This window comes from Tripterygium wilfordii, chromosome 6 (genome assembly GCF_013401445.1).
Source record: "Tripterygium wilfordii isolate XIE 37 chromosome 6, ASM1340144v1, whole genome shotgun sequence".
Taxonomy (NCBI): Eukaryota; Viridiplantae; Streptophyta; class Magnoliopsida; order Celastrales; family Celastraceae; genus Tripterygium; species Tripterygium wilfordii.
The window spans coordinates 11,083,151-11,101,605 of record NC_052237.1 but is presented as its reverse complement, the minus strand read 5'-3'; the positions used below and the strand labels follow the sequence as shown (position 1 = coordinate 11,101,605).

The 18,455-nt window shown below is 38.2% G+C and overlaps 3 protein-coding genes and 2 long non-coding RNA genes across 6 annotated transcripts; 4 read left to right on the top strand and 1 right to left on the bottom strand.

Moving 5' to 3' along the window:
• Positions 1–1,784: 1,784 nt before the first annotated feature.
• LOC120000739 (subtilisin-like protease SBT3) lies at positions 1,785–4,061 on the bottom strand. Its single transcript, XM_038848856.1, has one exon. It carries the CDS (start codon positions 4,059–4,061, stop codon positions 1,785–1,787), a length of 2,277 nt encoding a protein of 758 aa, XP_038704784.1.
• Positions 4,062–4,753: 692 nt separating this feature from the next.
• On the top strand, positions 4,754–5,503 carry LOC119999810. The gene is made up of 3 exons (XR_005468510.1): positions 4,754–4,952; positions 5,073–5,131; positions 5,399–5,503. It is a non-coding gene; the product is annotated as an uncharacterized LOC119999810 (long non-coding RNA).
• Positions 5,504–5,532: 29 nt separating this feature from the next.
• On the top strand, positions 5,533–7,226 carry LOC119999809. 2 transcript variants are annotated; one of them, XR_005468509.1, is made up of 3 exons: positions 5,533–5,722; positions 6,354–6,905; positions 6,984–7,226. It is a non-coding gene; the product is annotated as an uncharacterized LOC119999809 (long non-coding RNA). The 2 variants fall into 2 exon arrangements; XR_005468508.1 differs by lacking the exon at positions 5,533–5,722 and having other exon boundaries at positions 6,125–6,905.
• Positions 7,227–12,266: 5,040 nt separating this feature from the next.
• LOC120000143 (subtilisin-like protease SBT3) lies at positions 12,267–14,808 on the top strand. Its single transcript, XM_038848042.1, has one exon. The coding sequence runs from the start codon at positions 12,412–12,414 to the stop codon at positions 14,692–14,694; it is 2,283 nt and encodes a 760-aa protein (XP_038703970.1). The 5' UTR covers positions 12,267–12,411; the 3' UTR covers positions 14,695–14,808.
• Positions 14,809–14,865: 57 nt separating this feature from the next.
• Positions 14,866–17,325, top strand: LOC120000144 (subtilisin-like protease SBT3). Its single transcript, XM_038848043.1, has one exon. It carries the CDS (start codon positions 14,892–14,894, stop codon positions 17,160–17,162), a length of 2,271 nt encoding a protein of 756 aa, XP_038703971.1. The 5' UTR covers positions 14,866–14,891; the 3' UTR covers positions 17,163–17,325.
• Positions 17,326–18,455: the final 1,130 nt, after the last annotated feature.

The following is an 18,455-nucleotide window of genomic DNA, read 5'->3' as shown; positions in this document are numbered from 1 at the left end:
ATTTAAACTTACTATTACAAACAGCTATGTGTAGAGAAGTTATCTCATACTAAGAACAGCAATTTGAAACCAAGAGAGGCCAAAAGAACGAAAGAAAACCTTGATACGATTATTACAATTAAAATCGTAAAATCAAACATGGGATGTTAACTCTTATCTTCTTCACGCTTTGAACTACACAATGAGGAATCTCAAAATTGATGTGATAGAAAGGAGATATAGAAGAAATCATATGCATTTAGAAAAACAAAAACAGGAGTATTATCTTTCCTTCCAAATCTGTTTGATTTACTGCTCCATAAGCGCATATTGCTTTATGAAGAATCAGCATAGATATAGCATCGAAGTTTCTCAGTGATATACACACATTCGGGACACAATGATATTCCTTCAAAATCGACCCAATTTCTATAGTTTTTTTGGCCTCGAATGAATACCACCATTTTCAAAATTTTATTAGAAACTCCGGGCCAATTAAAATGAATCTAAAGCTTGATGTTCAACTGTGACTAACAAGACAGAGCATAAACAACCACAATATTCCTAAAATATTAATTTCAGAAGAAAATCAAACACTTAAGAGATCATGAGAAAGATATATAGCTCATTAGCTCCATAATCCATATTGTTTTAGAGTATCAAAAGAATAGCTAATTACGACATCGCTAAGACAAGCATAAAGCTTTCAAGCAGATGATCAGTGATTGTTACATACCAGAGTTGGAGAATGGAGACTGAAACTTCTGATCAAACTTTTCCGGCGGAGATGAGTCAACACCTGGTGCAAGGAGCAATGCGGCGAAACACAGTTGCAGTAAGACAGAGAGCTTCAACAGATGGGCCAAACATATCCAGCTCTGACCTTCCTTATATTATGGCTTGGGCCCTTGGCGTTTTTAACTAATCCAAAGCATGTTCTTGGCCCAAACCTGGTCCGAGGGCTTAATGCTGGGCTGGGCAAGTAACCTGCTTAATGCTGGGTCGGGCAAGTAACCCAGCCCACGATGAGCTTCATTTCCATCAAGCATCAATAGATACATCAATATCATTCTCATTCCCTCATGCTGCACTTCCTGCACTCAAGCTACCATGGACGTAAATGTACAGAAAAATGTTTATTCCATCTAACTATACTCAGAGGTGGACCTACATACAGCCAAGCCTAATTGGCTAATAGACTTAACTATCTGGCCCAACTTAGTATCTAGAAGTGGAGCGGACGGTCCATATATGATATATGCAGTTGATTGGGCCACACTAGTACAACAGATTATTTGGGCTTTTTAGTGATGGAAGACGAATCGAAAACCAAAGGTTTACTAGTTTTCGTGACTACCTCTTATTTAGTTACATGTATTGAGAAAAAATGTTTCATGAAATTCATAATTTATATAATATTATTAGAACATGAGAATTCGTAAATTACAATTCTAATTGTTAAACAATTTATGGATATGATTTTTATAATATAATATTTCATGTTGGATTTGTATTATTTAATAAACAGCATATAAATAACCATTAAAAAAATTTCGAGAGCAATACTCCACACCCCACCACTTATTCACCCCATAATTCTAATCTGGGTCCGCCCTGACTATACTAGTTCGTAGTTAGACCAGAGAAAGAAACTCTTCTCATCATCTCACTAATCACAAGAGTCCGGGAATGAATATACATGTTGAGAATATATATCTTTATCAAAAAACAAATTTTGAGCATACATACATACACACATACATGTATATATATATAAAAGAGTATACATGTTGAGGGAGAGGGAACTAGAAATGGAGGGCCACTATGGGACTGGCTACTATGTGGTTCCACTGATCAATCCATCTGAGAAAACCATATTCCACCTTTGAAGATTCCTCGTCGATCTCTAGAACCACAACAAAACTTAACTTCTGATATTTCTGAGTGAAATTCAGAATACCAGGATATACTTTGACAACCATTCCTGGCGGAGTTTCTACTATCGCAAAATAAATGGAACTATCATTGCCCACATTTGTCACAACCCTGGTGAAGTTCTTTATATTCTCTTCATCGCTTAAAACACCAATAAAGGAAGGGTAATTTAGATCAGAAGCTGCTATTGCTTGGCAATTCCACTGATTTCTTCTAAGTACAGCACTCATTTGTTGAGTACTATAGCCGATGCCGCATAAGAAATCAATATAATCTTGGGGACCCAAGTCATAGATTAGTCCAGGATCCATAGCTTGGTTTGGGTTAATGTGGCCTGCGCCAAAATCTAGAGGTGAACTGGGATAGCTTGCAAAACCTTGGCTTCCGATTCTTCTGCCAGTATTATCAACGGTATGCGCTGTCGTCATGAGAGCTGATCGGATTGCTGCAGGACTCCATTCAGGATGTACAGCTTTCAATAAAGCTGCCACTCCAGCAACATGAGGTGCTGCCGTTGATGTGCCTGAGCGCAATGCATAATCTGTGGCCAAAGCATAGTTTGGTAGCATCATGTACGGAATATTTGGGACGAATGCTCCAAGAACATCGACTCCTGGAGCGATAATATCTGGTTTTAGGATGCCGGGAGTGATAGGATCAGGCCCTCTTGAAGAGAAAGAGGCCACCTCAGGCGCTGCTCTTGTACCTAAGGTGGTCAATACAAACTGCACACTTTTCATCCCTGTCGTCGTATCGATGTTTCCATCGGAGTTCATGTGACTAGTATTAAGAACTATGCTGGGCATGGTAAAATCATATGCATAGAAATTTGATTTATCCGTTATGAATACTCCGAAGAGCGCACCTACCCTGAGAAGCTCTTGTGTTTGTTCTCTAATGTCAGTATTGGTGCTATCACAAAAGACTATATTTCCTTGTACCTCTGTTTGATTCAGTGTCGCTGTTTTGCATGCCGCTGTAGAAGCATCGGTATGGTTCCAGTATGGAAGTTTATTTGTGATATATAAACTTTCTGGATAGTAAGATATTCCTTCAAAAATCAACCCACTTTCTAGAGTTATTCTGGCATTGAAACTTCTATCAAGAGTGCCCGCGCCAACTGTTGTGATCCAAGGAGCTCCATTATGTGTTGAATTATAAATTCCCTCATTAGCACCTGACCCTACAACTATAATTCCTTTCTCGGTTGCAGAAAGAGAAGCTATGGCAACAACATCGTTGAAGTAAGCGGTATTCTCAAAACCAAGAGACAATGACATGATATCCACTCCATCAGCAATTGCTTGGTCCATACCAGCAAGAACATCACTTGCAGCACTATTTTTTGAATCTGCGTGTGAAAAGAAGACCTTGTACATGGCAACATGTGCTCTTGGCGCTACTCCTTTGGCTGTGCCTCTTGCATATCCAAAGTGACTCACACCATCTACATGATTACCTGCAGCAATGGATGATACGTGGGTTCCATGTCCACTGAAGTCACGCGGTGAGTTGAAGTCCAATACCTCATTGATATGTCCAGCAACAGCTGATATACCTTTGTTAAAATATTGAGCCCCGATGAGCTTTTTGTTACAGAGAGAAGGACTAAATCCAGTGCCATTTTCACACTTTCCTTTCCATCTCTGTGGTACTGGTGGCATCCCCTTGTCACTAAAGCTCTCACTTTCCGGCCAAATCCCTGTATCGATGACTCCTATGATTACACCTTCACCATATGATGCATTTGGCCATAGGCCGAAGTCATGTTTCAGCCCAAGAAAACGGGGGCTGTGAGTGGTGTAGAGCTTACCAAAGGTCTCCGGATATGTTGCAACATGAGCCGGGGATTTTTGAATCTCGGAGAGTTGAGAAGAAGTGAGTCTGGCGCTAAAACCATTCAAGCCATGGCTGTAGGAGTACAACAACGTATCTTTATCATCAACATTAGGTGGTGAAGATGATCTCAGGATGTGACGGTGCCATGACTCGTGAGTCGAGAAAGATTCAGGCTTGTGGGAGTGATCCATGTGAATGATGTAGGTCTGATATTCTTCATTTTCTGCAACTACTACCCTGGTGATTCCCAGTAATAATAAGAGCAACCATGGCAATGCTTGGTGAAGAATCAGACGAGAGGAGTTCATGTTAGTGGACGTTGGAAAATTCTATGTATCTTGCTTTGTTGGTTGCTAAGTGTATATATTAGTTGTTTGTAATCTGTCTGGAAATGGAGGAGGGTCGATTCTTCCTATAACAAACAGGTTTTTTGTAACCCAATACGGGCGCCGGCGAGCAACAAGAGCTGGGGTTCTGTCATTGTCTGTATGTCATAGGACTATATAGAATCTGAAACTTCAAATTATATGTGAGTTTTGTCTTTCCTTTGAATAAACATCCTAGTGCCAACATTCATGTCATGCACTAACTTATGTAAGTTTTTAACCGGGCCCATGGGCCTGATACCGTATACCGAAGCCTGTATTTTAACCGGGCTAGACGAGCCTGGTGTATACCTGGGCCGGTGATCAGCTCCTGAGTTTGGATTCCAGACTTGGTTGACAGAGGCCCAAAGAATGGATGGTGAGATATCTGAGCCTTGATGGCCTTAATTAAGTTTGGATCCAGGCCCATTTTGTCTCTCTTTTCCTCTTATTACTTTTAAGATGAAAAATGAAACTGAAAATAATTAAAGCAGGAGAAGTCCTTTTCCAAAATTGTTTTTATGGAAATCTATATCTATATCTATATCTATCTATCTATACTTTTATATATAAAGCAGAGGCTCTACATAAGTGTTTTAATATTTTGACATCTGTATTGCTAAAAGACTGAGTTTGTGCCTACGTGGAATCTCTATTCTTTCTTATCCCTATTTTCAATCACTCACACAGACTCACGGTTTCTCTGAGAAAGCATGACCTGAGGCAATAAAAAAAATAACGTAAAAGCTCACGATTCCGTCCGTTTCGTGTTCCACAGGTTCGTGGCTTGCGTTCCCACGATTTCGTCCGTTTCTACTACTTCCCTACATTTGAGTTTAGTTGTTGATGCCCCTCTATGGTTCTCTTTGTTTTTCCGGTATGATTTCGTCCGTTTCGTGTTCCACCGATTGTTGGCTACGTTGGGAAACTTTGGGGATTTTCTTGAATTGCTAGGTTGGATTTTCTTGAATTGATAGGTTGGTTTCTCTCACCTCTCAATGGAAAATTTCAAGGTTTGATTTCTAAATCTAAATTTCCCCTTTCGACTAGGTATGTGATGCTTTAATTTCTTGGGTTTGTTAGCTTATGATGATCCACTGTTCTCTTATGATGATCCTCTGTTCTCTTATGATGAATTCATCTGTATTTTCCGTGGACGGACAATCCTGGTGAGGTTTTTACTGTTCGAAATGTCCAGATTAATTTGTTTATTCCCGTGATGCATTAATTTCTTCTATTTTCAGGGATTAATTTCTTGATGGTTTTTTTGTGTGATGCAGTATGAAACACAACAGTATCTCAGTCACCGTGTGAGTCTCGATTTCTCTCACATGATCGAATTATCATTTCTCCTTTCGTTTTTTTCTGTTATGTAGTAGGAAACAGTGAAACACAGCGGTATCTCAATCACCATGTGAGTGTTGATATCTCTCGCATAATCAAATTATCATTTCCCCTAACAAATTAAATTTTTGTTTGTTTAATTGTACCTTTTTTCTTCTTCTCTTCAGTAGGTTAAGAGGGTTTTCCTTCACATTCAAGATTGGAATTTGACCATGCGAAATTGAGAGCAGGATCCCTCCACTCGGTCCTGGGACAGCAAGGTACCATGAAACACTTAGTTCTCATTGTGTTGTATAATTTTTTTTAGATATTATTCTAAATTCACTTTTTTTTGTCAAACTCATTTAACAATACAAAACTGTGTAAACAGTTAAATATAAACTTGAGAGCTACACACGCCCTCTCCCAGTCTCCCATCACATAGTATGACACTTAAAGAGCCATTTGGAAACAAACAATAACTTGGACTGCATTTTTTGTATGAGTTAATCACACGGACTAAAAGAGTGAATTTGGAGACTCATATCAAAGTATGTAGCCAATGATTCATTTGAAGACTGAATATAACGCAATCAACCTGATAAAAAAAATGAACAATTGGTAAAATGTTTAAATTGATCAATTGGTAAAACGGAGTGTAAACAATGTATTTAATAATTAACTCTTTGTTCTATGTCAATAATAATTACCTCTTTGTTCTCTTTTCAAAAGAGTATTGCAAGTGCCACTAACTTTGTTTGTACAGTATCACCTTCTCTGCTAAACTTTATTATGTTGGTTCTTCTTCAGTCTTTGTTGGTTATTGTGAATAAATTGCCTGTTAATTTCAAGGGTTCCCTTTGTCCCGTTTCTTATCTCCAATGAGGTTCCTTATTTGATGGAACTTTTCAGGTCAATGTTATTAATGGAATGCGCCAGATACACCACAAACTTCTTATATGCAAGTTACTAAGAAGGCTAGGCATAATGATATGTTTATGAAAAACCAGAGAGAGAGGTGTGATTGATATTTGATTGTTTGTTGAACTCATTGTCCTTACTGGGGGTACTCTGTTTTTGTTATGTTTAGTTGCGTTGTCTTTGTTTGTTTTCTTGAAATATCAGGTATGGGAGTTTCTTCAAGTTCCATATATTGTTGTCTCCTACTATGGTTTCAATGGATCCAGATCTCATTAGATACATTTTAATGAAGGAACCAAAAGGTCTTGGTCCCTGGGTACCCAAAATGCATGCTTGATAGTTTGGAAAAATGCAACATTGCAGCAAGCCAGCAACTCATGGCTCCACTCACAAGTCACGAGTACATGAGAGTGGCATTGTTTGCACTCTCTAGCCCCACTATGATCAGATACCACATTTTTCATAAAAATTGATGACTTCATGAGATCGCACCTCAGTAGTTGGGATAGCAAAATCATTAACATTCAAGATAAAACCAAATAGGTCTGTGACACACCTTTTGATTCCCCTTTTTCAATGTTTTAAGTTGTACTGATATGTTCTCTCATTGGTTTTATGCAGATGGCTTAACTAAACATTGAAGCAGCTTGGTGTCATTGGATCCATGCCAATCTCTTGAATGAGTAGAAGATACGTAGTTGAATTTAGATTTTATGGTTTTTCTTTATTTTTGTTGTTGATTGTTAGGGAGGTTCGCAAATGCTAAAGTCAAGGCTTCCTGGATTGATCTATTATAAAATGACTGGGTGCATATTCCTTATTCTATTTTGATTTTAATGAGTTAATCTCTTGCTTTTTGTGTTATTTTACCATTTTTCCTAAAATAGTTATGTGCTCAGCATTCATGTCTTTTTTTGCTACAATAATTTATTAAATAATCATAATTTGGATATTTACTTTCAAACACGATAAATAAGAAATATTATTTTATAATTCTGAACTTTGGTTCATATTGATTGACAAGAAAAATATTTTCCAGCTGATATGCTCTGATTTTTAAGACCCTTTTCATATTTAGTTTTTTTAGTAGCATAGGAGAATTATGTGAAATTATGAGAAGAGTGTCTGGACAGCTGCTCAAAATACATGTTATCATCTGTTATTTGAATTAATCGGTTTTAATTCCAATTCTCTTAGAATTATTGGAAAGAGAGTTCTGGATGCATATACATCCAATTTGTTTGGTGAATAACATGGATATTCTCTAAGTTAACTTTTATGAAAATGTGAGTTTTGCTTTTTTTTTTTCTCAATGGCAAGCATGGGTATTCATGCAGGTAATCAGAAAGCTTTGCTGTGAGCTTCTGGGTTTAAAGGATGCAGTGGAAGATCTATATGAATTCTGAAAATATGCAAACAAAATATTTGGTTTTCTTGAAGTGAGAGGGAGCATGCATGAATCTATAAATATGAGTAGTAATTATATTATTACCGTTGGCATTGTGCATTTTTGGTTTCTGTTTGAGGCATTTGGACATGATGATGAATCAAAGAGATTCATCTACTATATTGTGGTAAGTTTTGGCTAACTAATATGGCCATCTTTTATATGCATATCCTATACCAATTTTTTTAAGTCTAAATGCTTCGAGTGTTATACAACTGAAGGTGGTATCCGAAGAAATTCGTCAGGGAATGCGTTTCTAAGTGAAAAGTGTACAAGTCTTGCCCCTATGTGAGTTCCACTCCTCCTTTGCTAATATGCTTTTGTTCTTGAATTTTTAATAAGGATTTTTGTTCTACTTTTGAGTAGTCACATTTGGATAGGGCTCACCATTTGGGCCTAGGCCCGGCCCGTAGGTCAAAGTAGACCAGGCCTGGGCAGCCCGGCCCGACCCATTGTGCGGGCCTGGGCTCCATTTTTTGGGCCAGACCAGGCCCCGGCCCGAAACCCTATACCTCGGGTCAATTTTGGCCCGACCCCAAGCCCGACATTTTATATATATATATATACACACACATACACAGAGAGTGCATGCACTGTCTGCATATGTATATATATATCTATATATAGATATTATAGATATATATATACATACATATATATATATACATACATATATATATATACATACATATATATATATATTATTGCAATGTATGTGTATATAATAAGTATATATTTCACCCTCTATAAAATATTGTTCAATTGTATAAAAATTAAAGTACAATTATGACATTAATCAATTGTAAGTAATATTTTTTTTTTAAAAAAAGTCAAAAAAAGTCAAGGCCCGAGCCTGAAGCCCTAGCTTTATGGGCCCGGCCCGGGCCTGGGCCTCATATTCCCACTTTGGCCCGAGCCCGGTCAAGGCCCAAAGATCTAAACTGGGCCTGGTCCTAAAAAAGTCTTGCCTGGCCTGGTACGGCCCGATGCCAAGCCCTACATTTGGATGATAAACATCTGAGGCGCTTCTTGGAAGCTACATCTAACCTGGGAAAACCAAACACTGGTGCTGCTAACGATGTTTCAAATTGAACTGCTTAGTTCAACAAGAAGGTAAAGCCGTTTTATTTCCCCTTCTCTCTCGAACCAACTATATTGAGCTATTGACATTCCTGGGTACTTCTTTGAATCATAAAATGTGGGGTGTCCTTTACCCAACATAAAACGACTTGCATTTTTCGTAGGGTTCTTACAATGTGGAGTAGAAATATCAATATCTATGATTATAGAAACTACTTTGGGAATTGGTAGGCCTTAAAGTTTTAGTAAGGAGACCTATGTCTAATTTTGAATTCAACATTGAATAAATTAGAGTTGAATAAGGTTTTGTCATGTTGTCACAGCTAGAGAATAATTGAAGGCAAAGTGCAAAAAGGACCTTACAGCGATTATGGCTACGTAAAAGAGCATTGTCTTGATTTGCTTTGTGAGGACTGTTCTCTTATGTTCTAAGCAAAAATTGCTTGAATGCATTGTTGTATACAGAGTATGTTGCAAAAGTTACATACATGTGATGGTTCCAATAGGTTCCTATGCATAATCCATAAATCATTCCTTTAAGGTAATCTATCAATGAAACTTTAAAGGAAAATAAAAATTCAAAATGCTTTTGAACTGGGCTGAATTATGATTTTTGTTATTTGTATACATAATGACTCGACTAAAACTGTTGTTATTCAATGGCCTTTGTATATGTGTCTATCTGAACTCATATACCAGTCACTGGTCTACATGATGTTTAAATTTTGATGTCTCAGTCAGGGCAATGCTTATGTGTTCTACTTGAAGGGAATTGCGTCAAAAAAACAGGGAAATCGACCAAGAGTAATACATGTTGGTAGTTGTTTTGTAGAATCTAGGAGGTTTCTTTAGTTCGTTCCTTATGTTTAATTGAGATTGGAGTAGTTTTCTTCGTTCCTTATGTTTAATTGAGATTGGAGTAATTTTCTTTTTTAAATGCGTACAAAAGATCATTGTCCATGTTGATTTTCACCTCACTTTCATAATTGTACTTACATTGTTTTAGATACTATGATTTATCAACAAGATTAATAAAAAAATTGTCCATCATGAAACTTGATACTTATCGAAGCATTTTATATTCATATCTACCTGAAGAGAATTCAAATTTTCCATGTTCCTATTATTATTAAGAAAAATTTTATACAGAAAGTCAACTTTAACTTTTCACATTTAGTTATCTATTTTTTTAATTATCTAATTATTGATTTTTTGTAGAATTCTAAATTAATAATTGGACAACATAAACATTTATAAAACTAAGTAAAAAAATAAAAAAAAAAATATACCCGCGCATCGCGCGGGATTTCAACTAGTATTGATTACTTATATGCCAAGAGTTTGCATACAACAATTATATTGGTTTGTTGACCTTTTTGGAAATATATACTTCAACAACTTTTGCATTTCCTTCCAGTGCAAGATTAGAAATTTTAGAAAAGATAACATTGGTGGCTGTTTCTTATCCAAGTAACAATAGGGCCCCTTTTATTGCTTGATTGGCTATATTGGTTCGTCCATATATATATATATATATATATATATATATATATATATATATATATATATATATATATATATATATATATGTATGTATGTATGTATGTATGTAGTAGCTTCATAGAATAAAAGGTGATGTAATGAAAATCTTCTAAAAATTGAATTTAAAAACATCTAAAGTTGCATCAAAGAAATGAAAGAGTGTTGCCATCTCTTTCTCTAGTTTAGCCGTATTCTAATTGTTTTCTCTAAAACATGAGAAGTCGCGGTCGTTATTTATAGGCACTGCACAATTAAGCATCGGGGGGTCCCGCTTACTCGAGATAACAAAGGTGCTTGATTGATAACAACATCTAAACGTATGCACATGGTGGAGGGCATATACTTGTCAAAAGTTTTACAGACTCTTTTCTTGTTTTCTTCCTTAAGAAGATACCCCTAGGCTGGGCACTAGCATCCTCTCGATCTCCATTAATTTTGACAAAGAAAAATGGAAAATGAGTGCAACAGCTTATATTATAATGGAGGTGGTGGTGCCTTCGATCATGTCTCACTTTACTAAAAACAAAGATTAAAAGGTTCATTGTGGCCAGTCATAGTATTCACATTTCCATTGTGGAATTTTTCATGTGTAGTGTAGTGGAAGACTTACTGTCGACAGCTTAGACGAGCGACGACTGATGACTGACTTGATTGAAATCGCCTAATTATCTAAATTTAAAAATCAGTCAACTACGCACAAAAAAAAAGTTAAAAACTTATTATTATTATTAGATCGGGGTAGATCCGTTGTTGAAAAACATTGCACAGGTCAATTTTTTTGGCTATTATTTAGATTGTATATAAAATAGCATTAGATTGTGAAATATAAATTTTAATATGTGTGTACGAAAAATATAATCACCTTAATATGGGCTCCGCAAGCCTAAATGCTTGGCCTAGTACCAAACCCACCACCTCAATCTAAAAGAGATATCGAGTCATTCATCAATCTTTATCGAAACATTTCCGTAAAAGAATGCAATCGTAACGTTAGGTATAATTTTGTTATCATGGAATGAATTATTTAGGCTTATACATTTTTTTTTTTTAAAAAAAAACCTAATGCTTCGGTCAGGAGATAATGGGCACTAAATTCAACACAAAACTTGCATACCATTAGGGAGGTGTCATTTCAATGTTGTCGCCATAGATTGTCTTGCTTTCACAAATCAAATATTTGTATAGGTAAATAGATACATTTTGCATCCTGCACATGGAGTGCTAAGAAAAAAAATCATTCAAGCCTTTGTGTCATCATCACACCCTCCACTTTTCACGGAGAAAACCAAGTCATTCAAGTTACCCACCCTGTTTTTAGCGTTAGCTCCTCTTAACATAATTTTATCCATAATTAATAAGAACATTCCTTAATCAGAAAACTTACCCAACATACTTACAATAATTCTGTGTTTTGTGCTGCTAAGTCGTAATTACTTGAATCTTGATTTTCTTGTTACAATAATTGTGTTTTTTTAAACTTAGAACGATAACGTATTAGTTTACGATTTGAACATTCGATATAGTTCTAAACTCGGGTCGTCAGGCCAAAAGTTTTACACCTGATGATGCGGTAAGTAGGGCCAAAGTTTAGCGCATTGCCACAAGAGTATTGTTCCCCTTGAGAATCGAACTCAGGACATCCTGAGTCCATATAGTTTGGCTGCCCAAAGTGATTCACTAACTAGATTATCACCCAAATGGTTTTCGTACACCGAGCCCTTACGTGCTAAAACGAAACAATGTAAATTAGTGACAAAAACGAAATAACTGCCAAGGCAGATTGATTTGTGTTAATTAACATATTTAGTATGTGGCCAGCCTAGATAGTTTTGGTACATATGGACAAATTGGAAAAAGAAAAACAGAGTAGTGAAGGAATTAAATTAAATTTCCCATACTTGTCAGGGCTCTATATAATCAGACCCAATTTCCCAAACTATATTCTATAATCCTCTCTTTCCAATATCCCCGTCTTCAATCATGGCTTCTCACCATGTTCCCCTGTATTTCTTGTGCTTTTCCTTGGTCGCTATCTTACCATCCACATTATCACAATCACAAAACTACATCATCCACATGGACCCATCAGCCATGCCTAAGGCTTTCTCTGCTCACCATAATTGGTATCTGTCCACTCTAAGCACCATATCCGATGTAAACACCACCATTGAAATCTTGTCTTCTTCTAAACTCATCTATACTTACACTCATGTTATGGATGGTTTTAGTGCTAGTCTCACCGTTTCTGAGCTTGAGGCCTTGAAAAGCACTCCTGGGTATGTTTTTTCTATCAAGGACTTGCCCGTCCAAAAGGACACGACCCACACATTCCAGTTCCTCGGCCTGAATACAAATTCCGGAGTGTGGCCGGTGTCGAAATACGGCCAGGATGTCATTATTGGGGTTGTGGACACTGGTCTTTGGCCGGAAAGTGAAAGTTACAATGACGAAGGGATGAGCGAAGTGCCACCAAGATGGAAAGGTGAATGTGAAAGTGGCACCCAATTCAACTCTTCATTGTGCAACAAGAAGCTGATTGGAGCTCGTTACTTCAACAAAGGCTTAGTCGCGCAGCTACCGAAGAATGTGACCATATCTATGAACTCTACGCGTGACGTCGAGGGACATGGCACCCACACCTCCTCCACCGCTGCCGGAAACTACGTGAAGGGCGCTTCATATTTTGGCTATGCACCGGGAACTGCTACCGGTGTCGCTCCTCGTTCACATGTGGCCATGTACAAGGCTCTATGGGAAGAAGGAGCTGTTTCGTCTGATATAATTGCTGCAATTGATCAAGCAATTAGTGATGGAGTTGATGTGTTGTCCATGTCATTGGGACTAAATGGGCTTCCATTGTATAGCGACCCAATAGCCTTGGCCACATTTGCTGCAGTAGAGAAAGGTATATTTGTGTCCACCTCAGCAGGAAATAGTGGACCTTTTATTGAGACACTCCACAATGGCATACCTTGGGTGCTAACTGTGGCTGCTGGTACGATTGATCGGGAATTCGGCGCGGTTCTGGGTCTTGGAAATGGAGTGAAAGTGTCAGGCTCTGCTCTCTATATAGGGGATTATAATTCAAGCCCATATCCAATAGTATTCATGGATGAATGTAAGAACTCTGCTGAGTTGAACAAAGTTGGGGACAAGATCGTTGTGTGTGAAGACAAGAATGAGACTCTAAGTGAACAGGTCGATAAAGTAATGAAAGCCAATGTCACAGGTGGTATTTTCATAACCAATTTTACGGACTTGGAATTCTTGATCCAAAGCTCATTTCCTGCAATATTCATGAAAGTAAAAGATGGCGAAACAATCAAGGACTACATCAAGGCAAATAAAGAAGCAAAAGGGAGCTTGGAATTTAGAATTACAAATCTTGGCACAAAACCTCAACCAAGTGTTACTGACTACAGCTCTAGAGGACCATCACAAAGCTGTCCATTTGTGCTAAAGCCTGATATCATGGCTCCTGGTGACATGGTCTTGGCTGCATGGCCTTCAAACATTCCAATAGACAATATCAATTCAGAACTTCAGTTTAGCCATTTCAATTTATTATCAGGTACATCAATGGCATGTCCTCACGCAGCCGGAGTTGGGGCGCTTTTGAAGGCAGCACACCCAGAATGGAGCCCTGCCGCCATCCGGTCTGCTATGATGACTTCTGCTGATATTACAGACAACACGCAGAGGCCAATCATCGACTCTGGTGACGATCTCAAGCCCGCATCTCCTATTGCCATGGGAGCCGGTCAAGTCAATCCAAATAAAGCACTGGACCCTGGACTTGTATACGATGTGGGTGTGGATGATTATGTGAATCTTCTATGTGGATTGGGGTTCACAGCCAAGCAAATCAAAACCATCACAAGGTCATCAACAACCAACTGCTCTGCTCAATCGTTGGACCTTAATTACCCTTCATTCATTGCATTTTTTAACAAGAATGACTCCAAATCAGACACGACAATTGTGCAAGAATTTAAAAGAACAGTCACGAATGTTGGTGAGGGAATGTCTACCTACATTGCTAAGGTCCCAGCCTTGGAGGGTCTTAAGGTCAGTGTCACCCCGGAAAAGCTGGTGTTCAAGGAGAAGAACGAGAAGCAGAGTTACAAACTGAGAATTGAAGGTCCACAGTTGTTGAAAAAAGTGCAGGTTTTTGGTTTTCTTGGCTGGGAAGAAGTTGGAGGGAAATATGTGGTGAAAAGTCCTATAGTGGCCACAAACATTGACTCAGATATTACTGGTTAGAACTTACAACAATGAATATAACTTATTTAATTACCTTCGGTAGTGCTTTCAAGTCAAGTGGCAGTTTAACTGTATCAAATAAGGCTATTTTTAAATTAAATTAAATTTCCCATACTTGTCAAGGGTCTATATAATCAGATCCAATTTCCCAAACTATATTCTAAAATCCTCTCTTTCCAATATCCCCATCTTCAATCATGGCTTCTCACCATGTTCCCCTGTATTTCTTGTGCTTTTCCTTTGTCGCTATCTTACCATCCACATTATCACAATCACAAAACTACATCATCCACATGGACCCATCAGCCATGCCTAAGGCTTTCTCTGCTCACCATAATTGGTATCTGTCCACTCTAAGCACCATATCCGATGCAGCCACCACCACTGAAATCTTGTCTTCTTCTTCTAAACTCATCTATACTTACACTCATGTTATGGATGGTTTTAGTGCTAGTCTCACCGTTTCTGAGCTTGAGGCCTTGAAAAGCACTCCTGGGTACATTTTTTCTATCAAGGACTTGCCCGTCCAAAAGGACACAACCCACACATTCCAGTTCCTCGGTCTGAATACAAATTCCGGAGTGTGGCCGGTGTCGAAATATGGCAAGGATGTCATTATTGGGGTTGTGGACACTGGTCTTTGGCCGGAAAGTGAAAGTTATAATGATGAAGGGATGAGCAAAGTGCCACCAAGATGGAAAGGTAAATGTGAAAGTGGCACCCAATTCAACTCTTCATTGTGTAACAAGAAGCTGATTGGAGCTCGTTACTTCAACAAAGGCATAGTCGCGCAGCTACCGAAGAATGTGACCATATCTATGAACTCCACGCGTGACGTCGACGGACATGGCACCCACACCTCCTCCACCGCTGCCGGAAACTACGTGAAGGGCGCTTCATATTTTGGCTATGCACCGGGAACTGCTACCGGTGTCGCTCCTCGTTCACATGTGGCCATATACAAGGCTCTATGGGAAGAAGGAGCTGTTTCGTCTGATATAATTGCTGCAATTGATCAAGCAATTAGTGATGGAGTTGATGTGTTGTCCATGTCATTGGGACTAGATGGGGTTCCATTGTATAGCGACCCAATAGCCTTGGCCACATTTGCTGCAGTAGAGAAAGGTATATTTGTGTCCACCTCAGCAGGAAATGGTGGACCTTTTGTTGAGACACTCCACAATGGCATACCTTGGGTGCTAACTGTCGCTGCGGGTACGATTGATCGTGAATTCGGTGCGGTTTTGAGTCTTGGAAATGGAGTGAAAGTGTCAGGCTCTGCTCTCTATACAGGGGATTATAATTCAACCCAAAATCCAATAGTATTCCTGGATGAATGTAAGAACTCTGCTACGTTGAACAAAGTTGGGGACAAGATCGTTGTGTGTGAAGACAAGTATGGGACTCTAAGTGGACAAGTCGATAATGTAATGAAAGCCAATGTCACAGGTGGTATTTTCATAACCAATTTTACAGACTTGGAATCCCTGATCCAAAGCTCATTTCCTGCAATATCCATGAAAGTAAAAGATGGCGAAACAATCAAGGACTACATCAAGGCAAATAAAGAAGCAAAAGCGAGCTTGGAATTTAGAATTACAAATCTTGGCACAAAACCTCAACCAAGGGTTACTGACTACAGCTCTAGAGGACCATCACAAAGCTGCGGATCTGTGCTAAAGCCTGATATCATGGCTCCTGGTGACAGGGTCTTGGCTGCATGGCCTTCAAACATTCCAATAGGCCAGATCAATTCAGAACTTCAGTTTAGCCATTTCAATTTATTATCAGGTACATCAATGGCATGTCCTCACGCAGCCGGAGTTGGGGCGCTTTTGAAGGCAGCACACCCAGAATGGAGCCCCGCTGCCATCCGGTCTGCTATGATGACTTCTGCTGATATTACAGACAACACGCAGAGGCCAATCATTGACTCCGGTGACGATCTCAAGCCCGCATCTCCCATTGCCATGGGAGCCGGTCAAGTCAATCCAAATAAAGCACTGGACCCTGGACTTGTATACGATGTGGGTGTGGATGATTATGTGAATCTTCTATGTGGATTGGGGTTCACAGCGAAGCAAATCAAAGCCATCACAAGGTCATCAACAACCAACTGCTCTGCTCAATCGTTGGACCTTAACTACCCTTCATTCATTGCATATTTTAACAAGAATGACTCCAAATCAGGCCCGACAATTGTGCAAGAATTTAAAAGAACAGTGACAAATGTTGGTGAGGGAATGTCTACCTACATTGCTAAGGTCCCAGCCTTGGAGGGTCTTAAGGTCAGCGTCACCCCGGAAAAGCTGGTGTTCAAGAAGAAGAACGAGAAGCAGAGTTACAAACTGAGAATTGAAGGTCCACAGTTGTTGAAAAAAGCGCAGGTTTTTGGTTTTCTTAGGTGGGAAGAAGTTGGAGGGAAATATGTGGTGAAAAGTCCTATAGTGGCCACAAGAATTTACTAAGATATTACTGGTTAGAACTTACAACAAAGAATATAACTTATATAATTACCTTGGGTAGTACTTTCAAGTCAAGTGGGCAGTTTAACTGTATCAAATAAGGCTCTTTTTACATAATATATACAGTTTTTCCAGCTTACATGATAAGATTTTGTGTGGTTTTAAACCATTCTTGTGATTTCTGAGGACCAGAATATGTCAAGTCTGGCCTGGAATCCTATTGAGAATCCAACTTTAGATAACAAAAACAAAGTTTCAATTATTACGTTGTGGACAAAGTTGTGTGTTTGGTGCATGTGCGGTGCGGAGGGTATCCAACAATTTCAACATTCATGGCTGGCTAGAGATCAGTAGAGATGACACAATCTTGCAAAGATTAATATTCATAGTGTCCGATTTAATTAGTGTAATAGATTAGTCTACCCGACTCGTACGTCAATCATACCAATAATCAATTCAATATATATGATATCTGTCAAGTATTTTTTTTTTTTTTTATATGTTTGCTAGGCGCGAGAGCCCGTGTAATGCACGAGATTGTTATATCAAATAATTCAATTATCAATTATTTATAATCGAAAGGAATAATTCTTTTCCCTCCAAGGACATGTTCTTCCTCACCCGTACGCCACTGAAAACACCAATGAAGTAGCTTATTTTGAATTATCTTTAATTAAAAATAATATCAAAGTACAAAATTGAATGATTTTGAGTAGCTATTTTTCTCTTAAAATATGAATATTCCCACGAGAATTTTCATGATAAAAATTTATTATCAGATTTGAAGAGAACATGACAAAATGATATATTTTTTTTATTCTTGATATTATATTTTCAAAATATGACACCTTCAACATTTATGATTAATATTTATTTCTTTCCGATCTCAATTGGACAGAAATTCTATCACTTAGTCATACATTCTGACAAGTGAAAGTAAGGATGATGTGTTCCCTTTCAAAAAAAAAAGTTAAAGTGGGGGATAAATCCAATTTAATTTATTAATAAAAAGTAAGAAAAGTGGAAGACTGACAATAGCCCACTCAACAAAAAAAATAAAATAAAAAACTAGATAGTGTAATTCATCCGCGTACCAAAATCAGGGGAATGACAAATGGTAATGGAACAGCCCATCAAATGCGTCCACTCTTCAATCATTAGTCTTCTACTCGCATTCTTGCTTTCCTTATGTCCACTTCTAGAAGCTAATTTCGATCATGGACGTTCATCGTCATAATAAAAAAGACCAAAACAACCCGTACACGTTCAATCGATGCCTATCTCCTTTGTCTGATA

Excerpts from the sequence above, each read along its gene's own strand:
- LOC120000739 (XM_038848856.1), bottom strand. The coding sequence starts at position 4,061 with ATGAACTCCTCTCGTCTGATTCTTCACCAAGCATTGCCATGGTTGCTC.
- LOC120000143 (XM_038848042.1), top strand. The coding sequence starts at position 12,412 with ATGGCTTCTCACCATGTTCCCCTGTATTTCTTGTGCTTTTCCTTGGTC.
- LOC120000144 (XM_038848043.1), top strand. The coding sequence starts at position 14,892 with ATGGCTTCTCACCATGTTCCCCTGTATTTCTTGTGCTTTTCCTTTGTC.